Raw genomic sequence first — 12,243 nt, 5'->3', positions numbered from 1 at the left:
CATGCTCTATCGACGCCTTTAAAAGGTCAAGAAAAACCAATGGAAGAGTGCACTCAAAGACAAGGGATAGGCACTCCACTAAGGTGTAAACTGCGAGTGCTTCTAGACAGCACTCCTCAAACCAGGAATTAGGAACCCTTGCACAAATTAGGCAACTGACACCTAGCTGCCTAGCTGAGTTAAGGAGGTATGCTTGCTGGTTTCATCAAGCCAAAGAAACCCCACCCCCACCCCCACCCCCACCCCCAACCCACCGCACCCCCACTGTGGGCCTTCTCTGTTTGTGGGGCTTCTCTAACAGCATCCATGCTCAAAGAACCTATCATAAATGGCGTGCCAACAGCAAAAATATCACATCTTATATTAATATGTTTAAGCATTTTATAATTCTAAATAATGTCCCTCCTCACAGATTAAATATCAAGAAGTACCAAGCCAGATGTAGACATTTCTTGGCATGGAGAACCAAGCCCATACTACAGCAGGGTAAGTGCTTCAGAAATTCTATCTAATTAGCTCATCTTTGCCCAGAAGTCTGGAGGAAGCGTGAGTTCTGAAATGAATTGTTAAAGGAAGGATGTGCTAGCTTGGGAGGCAGTAGACTGAAAATCTAAGTAACTTATGAAGTATCTACTGGTGTAAGTCTTCCTGATGTTGAGTCTGCACCCTGGAAGACAGCACTTCCTGACTGATACTGTTGGCGTCATAGGTTCGGGACCCACGCTGGCCTCCTCAGCCCTTACGTGTCCACAACAGAGTGCTTTCTGGCCAGTTTTCTCTTTTCTCGCTGTGATGAGTGTTTCTCTGCTCCTATCCTTAAGACTGGCCACATTTTCTCAACATTTAAACACATCTCCACAATACATATATTTCCATAGCACAGCAAGAACTGGATATTTTAGAATGGGGTTTGAAAAATATTCACTGTGGTAGGAAATGGACCAAATTCCTTTTCACAATTATTTGTCCTGCCTCTTCTCCCACATCAGCACCGTGAATATCTCACTAGCCATCTGACCTCTGCTGGACCCAGATTGGGGCAGCAGAGGTACTTCAGAGCCCAGTTCTGACTGCAGCTGCTTTTGACACTAGTCACAACTCTAGAGTCTCACCTCCAGTGACTCTGCTCCACCTGTGACTCTGACATCAGGTAAAGTAGAGAAGCATGAACAACTAAGACATTTTGAGCCCTACCTCCTGGACATAGCTCTTACACTCAACAAGAAAACAGAATCCATTACGGTAGAGCAGGAGCCCCTGAAACACACACACACACACACACACACACACACACACACGCACGCACACACGCGCACACGCACGCACACACACGCGCGCGCACACACACACACACACACACACACACGCACACGTGCGCGCACACACACACCAAATGCACAGCCTTAAGTAGCATAAAAACTCATCTCTATGGCAGAGTGAGTGGTTTCCTCTACACTCGGAGTGGTTGCTCCAGCATTGTGACTGTTTGCTTTCCATCCTGGTAGTGAGTGCTCATAATGAGGGGGAAGCAAGGGCAGGAAAGACTTTGCTTCTAGGAGTCTGACCTAGAGATTCCCTGACCTAGGCTTCCCTGTGTTCACTAACATTGGCCAGAACTCAGTCTCACTCAGTTGTAAGAAAGGCTCAGAACTGTGCTCTCCAGCTGGGCGGCATATGTTTAGCTACAGTTCAGAAATTCCATATATAGTTGGTGCTGGACTCAGGATTGCTCAGCTTACCTGGCCACCTGCATGCCTGTGTGCCTGCACGCCTGTGTGCCTGCATGCCTGTGTGAAGCTGTAAAGAGGATGACCATCGTCTAATTTCTAAGCTGGATCTTTTCTCCAGACTAGAAATCTGTGGATTCACTCTGACAATGCTAGTGAGCTCAAATTCACGGTTAGTGGTGCAACTGTGAGGATAGACAGTCACTGTCACCACCCCACAGGACACTGAGGGCTGAGCTGCTGGTTCTCAGGCTCACTGGGTTAACTCCGTGTGTTTTCAACCTTTTCATTTTCTCACTATATAATGGCCTTGTCCAGCCATAAGCCAACTCCACTGTAAGTTGAAGGGTGACAAGCATCCATTGCTGTGTCCCTGCCCCATTGAGCCACAGAGAGATGGAGATAGGAACAAGAATTCATACCAGGGTAGAATAGTGGTCAGTGAAGGAGGCAAGAGCTGAATTGAAATACATCTGGCTCTAGTCCCTGGATCTTTCCTACACTGGAAATTGATCACATGGAGGTGAGAGGGGCTGCCTGCTTAGAGTTCACAGCACAGCCAGGTCAGGCTAAGTGTGTGTTGGGTCCCTAGAGAGACTTTGACACTGGAGTACAGTAAGGCAGACTGGAGAACTTGAGCTTGAGCTTGTGTAGCAGATTGTCTTAGCTCTGCAAAGCTGAAGACCTGGCTGGTCTTCTGCATTCATTCTTTGAAGACAAAGTACCTTGTCCTGAGTGTATGGCCCTGAAATGCCAAGGTTATTTAAAAACAGAACTGGTACTTAAAGAACTTGGAACGTAGTAGAGAGAGTTAGACTTGTTTGGGTACAAGATAGTTACAGTTAGTTCCGGAAGTTAGTGAGCACACCACAGTGTGCTGTGAAGGACTGCTGCTCATTCCGGTAGGCTATGGCCATAGTCTCCAGAGCTCAGAGCCCACTGGCTCATGTTGTAAAGAAACCAGTAAATGAGGGTGGTTCTCCAGGGACTTGTTAGCAAGTTTATGGACATGTTGCTCTGATGTTTCTTGAAGCAGCCCACTTTCAACAAGTATTTAGCACCTAGTGTGGGTTTATGAAGCTCTGAGACTACATAAACATACAAATATATATCAAACACTGATAGAAAAAGGTATGTGCACAATATAAAAAATTCATTTGGTTCTATGGATTATGAAAACAATATAAAGCAAAATCTAGTTGTGTTGGTGCCTGGCCAGATTCCTACTCCCAAGGCAGCCACTGTGAATCCTTTTGGCAGGGACCCTTTCCCAAGGCTTTGGATGTCTAACTCAGTATCTTCAAATAATGTGTTTTACTGCTGCTTTTGATTTTTCAATTTTAGGTATTAGCTATTGACTTTTACACTGGATCTCTCTCTCTCTCTCTCTCTCTCTCTCTCTCTCTCTCTCTCTCTCTCTCTTGAACACACACTTTAAACTCCCCCGTCTCCCAACATGACATGATTTTGGTAACCTTTATAAGTCATGTCCATCTCANTTTTGATTTTTCAATTTTAGGTATTAGCTATTGATTTTTACACTGGATCTCTCTCTCTCTCTCTCTCTCTCTCTCTCTCTCTCTCTCTCCCACTCTGTTGAACACACACTTTAAACTCCCCCGTCTCCCAACATGACATGATTTTGGTAACCTTTATAAGTCATGTCCATCTCAGAGTCTGACAAGGATCAATCTTTTTCTTTCCTGCTCAACATTTTTAGCTCCTGAAGTTAGTAATCCTGTAGTCACAAACTTCTGAAGTTTCCTTTTTCCTCTAGTTTCTTTCAAATGTCTCTCTTTGGAGCGGCTCAGCTTTTTCGTCCTGTGAACTGCTTTCCTTGGGCCCCTCACTTCTTATTTAGTCCAGGACTCACCCGTGGTGGGGACCAACTATACTTAGGGTGGGTCTTACCTCCAGAAACGCCCTCACAGGCATGCCCAGAGGCATGTCTCCCAGGTGATCCTAGACCCTGAAAAGGTGGCAGCCATCAGCAGCCATCACAGGTTGTTGCTATTTGGCTGCCAATCTTTTTGCCTTTGTAGGTTTAATGTGTCAGCTGAAAAATATCCATTTGCCTCATGTTAGTAAGTCTTGGGAAAGGAGCAAATTTTGTGGATTCATCCATCTTTACCCAAAGCCTTGTTCTCCTCCCTGACTCTCCTACTTGGCCTTCCATTCTGAGACATACTTTGCATTCTGTAACTAACTCCTGAGCCATTGATCTCTTTCATAGAATCTTATCAAACGGTCTAAAACTTGGGATGCCTCTGCACCAAGCCACCAAACTCATCTTCCAGAGAACTGAGATGGGTTGGTTATTAATTCCAGCTTCCCACCTGGCTTCCAAAAGCCCTCCCCAGCACTGCTTCCTCTGTGTGTCTTTTTAACCCTCAAGGGTCCTTCTCCAGAGAGACACAGAGTCACAGCTTCAGTTGCTCACTTTGTGATGGATTAAATTCAGTTTTATTTACAGTGGGTAAAAAGAAATTCGGATTTTCCTGAGCTAAGCCCCTACAGCAGGACCATAATGAATGGTTACAGTGTTCTCTTCCTGTAATTGAACATTCTTTTCAACTGCTGTGACTTCCAGCTATCCCAGACCACACCTTCCTGGCCCAGACCAGACCAGACCATCCTTGCCTGGGGTACACCTTCCTGTTCTCCCCACGCTTCGAAGTACTGCCCCCGCCCCTCCCAATATCCAATTCTCACCCGAAGAGTCTCGTTTAACAAGTTCCTCTAATTTCTTGTGTCTTGAATGAAGAATTCATGGAAAAAGAGATAGGGGAGGGGGCAGTGTTCCTGGTATGTGGTGTGGTGAAGGTGAACTCTGAAGCTAGCATGGGGCTGATTGCAGGGCTGGATTGGTGACTTCCAAAGACAGAAAACTCAGGAGGGAGGGAGGAAGAGAAGACATATTCCTTTGAAACAATATAAGAAAAAGGTTAAGTGCCACCACTCAAAACACATTTGCCTGCACTTCTTACCGGGCACTGTTGGGTATAGTGGTAACTCGTTAGATTACAGGGGGAGAGGCCTGCAGTATGCAGACCTTACCATAAACACTGGCACCAGGCACATCTAGCCTGACCTAGTTTTCAACATGTTCAAACACCCTAGAACAGTTGAGAGCCTTTAGGCAGTATGCCTGGCACAGGATGCTTAGCAATGCGAACAGCCTCCAGGGTCCTCACCTCTGAAGAAAGGAGTGATCTTATTGGATAGCAGCTAGTGACAAAGCCATGCCTTCCTTGCACCCAAGTCAAGAAACAGAAAGAAGGCAAGCTAGAAATAGAGGTAGTAAAGAAGAAAGAGCAGACCAAGGGTGACTGAGAACCAACAGGAACTGAACTTAACCCAGCGACAGCAGCATGCATCTCCTGTCACACCACAGTGACTGGAAGGGCATCTCGAGCAGGAAGAGGACACTGTCAGAAGTGATGCCAAAGTCAGTCAGAGCAGCATGAACACCATGTGCATAAGACCAAAGGAGAGGGAGTTGAGAGTTCAAAATTAGGTAGAAGCAGGATGGTGCGAAAAATGATAGACTCCGGGAGAAGCAGAAATGTGTGGGGCAAGCAGCCGTTGGCAGGAGCTCCCTGACAGAATCTGTGGGTCCTGTGAGGATGACACCCAAAACACACTGTTTTCACCTCCTAACATTGCTTAGGTAGCCTATGCCTTGAAGTTAACAGAGATATTTGCTGTTGTTCCCACAAAGTCGCAGAGCAGCTGGCTTGGGCGCCTCTTGCTAAGCCATTGCATGACAACAGCGTGTGCAAATGGCAATGCATGAGAGACAGAACAGAGCTGGTGAGCTTTGTCTATGCAAATCCAGTCCAAACCTCCTCTATACACGGTTAATGAAAAACACAAACATTTTTACACCTACCTTGCATGATCAAGTTACATGCTCCTCAAAGTGGTTCAAGAACAGGAAAACTTTGGTCAGTCAACAAAACTGCCAACTCAGAAAGGATAGATGATTCACAATGTTGATATCTACACAGCTTAGAAAATGAGGTGGGGCTAGGAGTGTGGCTCAGTGGAAAAGCACTTACCCTGCAATTATAGGGTTCTGAGTTCAAATCCTAGTATTGCAAAGGAAAAAGAATGAAGGTAGAAAATGAGACATGACTTGTGCTCTTGATCAGTAGCCCAGGAATGTCCAGACCTACCTTCAAACCAGTCTCAGGGGATATACACCTGCCCTTAGAATGGCAAAATCGGGCAAGATACTTTGAGCAACGATGACACTGAGGTCCTGTGTTGAAGACCTGGACACTGAGGTCCAGTGTTGAAGACCCCATGTGCTAAGGAACCATCATTCCGAATGCCATGAAAACTCTGTTAACATGTAAGAGTAAAGGGATGGATATTGGGGAGGTTATTGTCCCTTTTCTGTTGCTATAACAACATACCCAAAGCTGAATAGTTTATAAGGAACAGAGGTATATTTAGCTCAGTTTTGGAAGCTGAATTCTCAAGAGCAGGCAGCCTTACCTGGCTGTTTCTGTTAATGGCATCAGATGGCGGGATGCAGAAGAGGAGGAGGCAGTCTAGGGACACCCAGGGACCAGGCTCCTCTTTAAGGCTCAGCCCCCACAAGACCTAAGCAGATTCCTGCAAGAACTAAGACTCTTCTGAGGACAGTTCCACCAATGCCAAACTGTCTTCCACAAGGCCAAGGCCTTAAAGGTCCCCCTTATGCTTCAGCGTAGGCAGACATACCGCTTCACCCTCAGGAGAAGTGCTCCAAGCACCCTGACAAGAACAGCTGGCAACTGCCAACAGCAGATGATGGTGTCTTGGTCAGGCTTTATCACTGGCTAGGATGAGAGGTCAGAATTTAGGATATGGGGCGGAGCTGGCGCCAGTAATGCTCTCTGATGAGAAAGAGTTTACTCCTCGCAACTGGAAGCAGTTGTGTCACATAAAGATGCAGAGCAGAAAGGAGTGGGAGTGGATTTGAGCAACAAGGGTCAGGTAGTCTGTCTGGACATGTGATGTTTTACGGGTCCATGACGTCCCGTGGAATTGCCAGTTGTGAACAGCACTGTTCTAGGATGCCTGAAATTCAGGGCTTGAGGCTGCAGAAACTTCTAGAAGTCAGCACAAGCTAGCAAGAAAGGTTTGTGGGAAGTCTCAAGCATGTAGAAAATAGAGTGTCTCTTAAACATTTTTTCATGTCTAGTATTAGAAACCAGGTCCTGCTACTGCTCCCCTGGCCCTTCCTATTGAGACCTAGTGAAGCACCTGGTGTCAGAGGGAAAGGCACAAATCCTGTCCTCACGCCATCGCTGTCACCATCTCCTCAGATCGGCCTGTTTCTACCAAGGCACAGAGGTGATTGTCCTGGAGACTGGCTTACACAGCACAGGCATCGTGTGTGAGAATAAACATTATCAGTTTCCTCAGACTTACATGGATCACTGTGTGAGGACAGGGACATCTGAGTGTTCGTTACAGCTATGAAGTTTTCCCTTGAAGAAGAGGCCAGCATCTTCCAACATACCCCCCTGTCTGTCTGCTCACCCCCTGTCTGTCTGCTCACCCCCTGTCTGTCTGCTCACCCCCTGTCTGTCTGCTCACCCTCTGTCTGTCTGCTCACCCTGTCTGCTCACATCGCCCCTCCCCCACCTGTTCATTTAAAGGTTGCTCATAGTGTAAAAAGTCATCACAGAGGACATCTGTGATGTGTACATAGTAGCATATCATCCCCCATTCAGAAAAAAAAAAAAAAAGGCGATACTTGAGGTTTTCTGTCATTGGGGATGCTGAGATGTCATAGAGCATTTCATCTCTGTTAGGGACTCCCTTTCACTGTCAGGCCAAAGGCTCAGGACAGGTCCTTGCTCATGCATACCTGCACCCCTCCTTCAGAACAAGGTGGTTTATAACACTTCCACATCCACTAAGCTTCTCTCCCCCTCTCTCTCGTGAGGAGAAGCCTGGGTAGAATATGAGCCTCCGTCACACTCAGCAAGGGAACGGGCATTGACTACTGCTGACTCAGCAAACACCAAACTTGATGGTAAATAACGGTGTGGAAGGGGAGGGAAGCGCCTGGGGAAATGCCCGTCTACCATGCTTCAGGAATTAGATTTGAGTGAGGGAGCCATGAAGCTGTGACCTATAGCCCTGTGAAGAACAGCATTTCTGTTGTCCTGTTGAAGAGGAGCCACGTTGACCACTGTGAGCTCACGGGGATGTGGTGAGCAGGTTCTGGGTCACCTTCACAGCCCCTTTGCTTGCATCTGTGTCTCATGTGGCACAGTATCTGATGTGAGCCACCTTTGAAAGGTCTGATTACACGCCTGTTAGCTCAGGCAAATGGGTATGTGATTTATTTCAGAGTGAGTGTTCTGACAAAGGTCTCCTGAGGTCGCTCACCAGCCTTGGAAACTTGCTTTCAGAGGAGTCCATGTCTCCTGAACAAGTCCGCTCTCTCCCTGTCACTCCTCCCATGGCTGCCTCCTTAGTCACATGACAATGACAAGCTGCCTTTTCTCTTTCTGAGCTCTAGACCAAGGCTCGGTGACATCCCTCCACCCTCCCAGTAGAGCCCTGTTGTAGCTACTAATTTGCTTTCTTGGATTTCAAAGCTGCCTTGCTTGGATAACAGCAGAAGGCTGGCACAACTGCTGGCCTCATGCAGTAAAGCTCTCTCTCTCTCTCTTTTTTTTATTAGATATTTTTTCATTTACATTTCAAATGCTATCCCAAAAGTCCTCTATTACACCCCCCCCACCCTGTTCCTCAACCCATTCACTCCCGCTTCCTGGCCCTGGCATTCCCCTGTACTGGGGTATATAATCTTCGCAAGACCAAGGGCCTCTCCTCCCTTTGATGGCCAACTAGGCCAAACTCTGCTACATATGCAGCTAGAGACACGAGCTCAGAGGGTACTGGTTAGTTCATATTGTTGTTCCTCCTATAGGGTTGCAGCCCCCTTCAGCTCCTTGGATACTTTCTCTAGCTCCTCCATTGGGGGCCCTGTGTTCCATCCAATAGATGACTGTGAGCATCCACTTCTTTAAGAACCAGAATAGGAAAACAGACACTCAAGCCTGTAATCCCAGGATTCAGGAGATTGAGGCAAAGGGGTTGCTGTCATTTTGAGGCCATCCTGAGCTACATCCTGAGTTCTGGGCCAGCCTGAGAAACCTAGTGAGACACAGTCAAACAAATAGCAACACAAAGGAAACCAAACAGAAGCCCATGTTTCAAAGCTCTTTGAGGGAAGAATCCACCACAGCTGCATCACCCTGGTCACTTCCGTACGTCTTCTGTGAACTCCATGTTTATTTATGTGATCACAAATGACATTTGTATGTACATGGGAGGTACAATGTGAAGGACTGAGTCCTGTTCATACGAGGTAGAGTGAGCCAAAGCCAGGTGATTGTGATTAGCATGGCTCGTCACCTTAAACTTGTGTCCTTTCTAAGTAACAATGTGTTGGTTAGTCAGTCTCTGTGTACTGCTGATCATCTTCACAGTGCTGCGCCACAGGGTACCAGAACTCACTGCTGTCTGCAGTCCTGTGTCTCTCTCATCCACTCTCCCTCCAGTCTGGCAGTGGTCATGCTGTCAGCATCTATGAGAGCAGCTGCTCCAAAGGTACACGAGTAGATGCTGCCTGCCTGCCTGCCTGCCTGTCTTCCAGTTCCATCCATGCTGCCGCAAGTGTCAGGACTGTATAGGTCTTATTACTGAATAATAAGTATACTCCTATACTCCACTGGGCCTTTGTGCCACCTTCTCTTTGCCACCTGCTGGTAGACATTTGGTTTGAGTCTATATCTTGGCTCTTGTAAATACATTTGGGTTGTGGGTGCCTTTTCCACGTGTAAATTTAGTTCAGCTCAGGTGTAAAACCTGTGGTGGGGTTGCTGGATTGCATAGTAGTTCTATTCTGTGTTTAGCAATGTCCACTGTGGCTACGTTAATTGATACTCCCACCAGTGCTACACAGATGTTCGTCTTGCATATCTCATCACTTGCTCTATTATTTTTGATGATAGCTGTTCTCGCTGTGGTGAGATCCAAAAAGACAAAGCAGTCTTGGGCAGAAAGAACGACTCAGGTCATTATATCTCAGAACACAGTGAGACTCAGCCACGCACGGCATCAGCATAAAGACAGACATGCAGATCAACGAAGCAGAACAAGTCCAGAAATAACCCCATGGGTTTACAGCCAACTGAACTCTTACAAGTCGCTTGAAGCATGGGGAGAGATAACTGTTTGAACAAACTCCTGGGTGTGCTGGGCAGCCACAAAAAAGAAAGAATCTTCATCTCACACAAACAGCAGCTCACAGTGGATTCTAGTCTGAAATGTGGGACCCAAAACTCGAAAATTACTAGAAAAAGACATAGAAAAATATAGGGACCTTGACCTTAGCAGTGATTTTTTTTTCATAGAACCCTGAACAAAGAAAAATAAAAACAAATCAGCAGATGAGATTCCACCAAACTAAAGAGCTCCTTCCTAGCATCTGACAGATGCAATCGACAGAGCACAGAGGCCAAGGAGCAGAACACAGGCAGCCAGCAGACCACAGGACAGACAAATGTATTTGCAAATTACTTACCTGACAAGAGGTCAATACCCAGAATACACAAGAAACTCATGTTACCAAAACTCAGATAACACAAGCTGAAAAACTGGCTGAGGCCCATACCTTAGACCTAAACACAACCTCCCACTCCCCCGGGGCACCTTCCGCACAGGTGACCTCTGCTGCCCCCATCCCCCACTGATATCACCAGCTTTCTGAGTTCTTCTCTCTGCTTTTCTAGATGGCATTTCTGACGTTTAATCGCAGACCATCCCCTCACCATGCAGGCCTTTGCGCCCTCTTCCTTTTGTCTTGTCAGTCAAAGGCTTAATGGTGAAGGGCCTAGCCTGACCACAGAGCCTTCTCTAGTGAACTGTTTCCACGGATAAACCCAAAGGTAAAGACTGGGTTTGCACGCCTTAAGAGGACACAGCCTACCCACTCCCCAAGTCTGGGGATTCTAAGAGCTTCTTTTTCTCCTCTTTGGGATCCTCAGTCAACTCTTCTAAAATTGAGTTATAATAATACCTACTTAGGGGAGATGTTGAAAGGACCCATGAGAGAAAGTGAAGAAAAATCTTTAACATAGTATATAGCTGGAGTATGACTGAGGGGAGAAATGAGGCTTCAGAGACCAGCCGTGTCAAGCTGTGAGAAGGAGACTAGACATCACTTTGCTTTTATTTTAAAGTTCATTGGCACTGCAGTTTTAAAATCCCACTCCTTTCTCACTCACATTTTCCTGCCTTTCTGCTTCCCTTCCAGCCTCCCCGCCCCATCTCTCTGTGTCTCAGCAGCAAGCAGTAGCCATGGATCACAAGCTGTCCTGAAACTTTCTCCAACAAACAAGCCAGCCCCTTGCACTTAACGCAGCCTCACTTGAGTTCTCAGGACATGGACAGAATTGGCCATGCTGTTGATAGAAACCTCTAGGACCGTTTCTCATGTTGTAATGATTCCCAACCACAACATTATTTCATTGCTACTTCAGAACTGGAATTTTGTTACTGTTAAGAATCATAATCTGACATGTGACCCTGCAGGGGTCGTGACCCACAGGTTGAGAGCCGCTTCTGTAGAGCATGCCCTACATCGTCAGTATATCTCTTGTCGTTCTGTTCTTCCAACCCCCTCTAGAGTGGCCCATTAAACTCTGCCTACAGCATCCCGTGTCTCCTCTGGCCTGCAATTCCATTCTGTGAAACAGATCCAAAGGCCTCTGAACGGCACGATCAGGGGACCACTGCAATGGCCTCACTCCTCAGTGGCAATTTTCTGTGTAATTTTAATTTTCTACTTTCCATGACAAAATGTCTATCAAAATCGGCCTAAGGAAGTATCTTAGTCACTTTTCTATTGCTGTTGGCAAAACACTGGGGCAATTTATAAAATCAAGTTTAATTGGGCTTAAGGTTTCAGAGGTTTAGAGTTCATGGCGAGAGGAACAGCTGGGGGATTACCTCTTGATCTACAAGTACAGAGACCTAAGTAGGGACGAGAGGAAGCTTCTGATTCCTCAAAGCCCGCCCTCGTGACACACCCCCTCCAACCAGGGTCCACTCATAGGAGCCTATGGAAGCCATTCTCACTCAAGCCTCTAAAGGAAGTTTATTTGACAGCGTGGTCTGGAGGGATTCAGCTCTTCATGGTGAGGCAGACAGTGCTGCTGTGTCTTGTATCTACAGCTGGAAGGAGAGAGATGAATGCCAGTGTTCACTGGGCTTTCTTGATCCGATTCCCCTTTTACTCAACCCACTCAACTCACCTGGGTTTAAGGTAGATTATCCTCCTTCAGCTAAACATCCCTCATAACACACTCACAGATCCACCCAGAGCAGTGTCTCTAGGGGAGTCGGAAGTCTAGTCATGAAGACTGAACATCACACATGCATTTGCAGATAGACAAGGACGCCTGTGGAAAAGCTTTGTAGAAAAGGCGAGACTTTGGTT

At 46.7% G+C, this 12,243-nt stretch overlaps 1 protein-coding gene across 1 annotated transcript in view; it reads left to right on the top strand.

The window, feature by feature from the left end:
* Window positions 1–457: 457 nt before the first annotated feature.
* Window positions 458–12,243, top strand: part of Deup1 (deuterosome assembly protein 1) — a 61,109-nt gene continuing 49,323 nt past the window's right edge. Inside the window, exon 1 of the mRNA XM_021207952.2 lies at window positions 458–486. Coding sequence (XP_021063611.1) covers window positions 458–486 — 29 coding nt within the window. The remainder of the gene's footprint in view (window positions 487–12,243) is intronic.

This window comes from Mus pahari, chromosome 10, assembly GCF_900095145.1.
Source record: "Mus pahari chromosome 10, PAHARI_EIJ_v1.1, whole genome shotgun sequence".
Classification (NCBI taxonomy): Eukaryota; Metazoa; Chordata; class Mammalia; order Rodentia; family Muridae; genus Mus; species Mus pahari.
The sequence above is the reverse complement of the archived record's forward strand: the minus strand, read 5'-3'. Positions and strand labels throughout refer to the sequence as shown.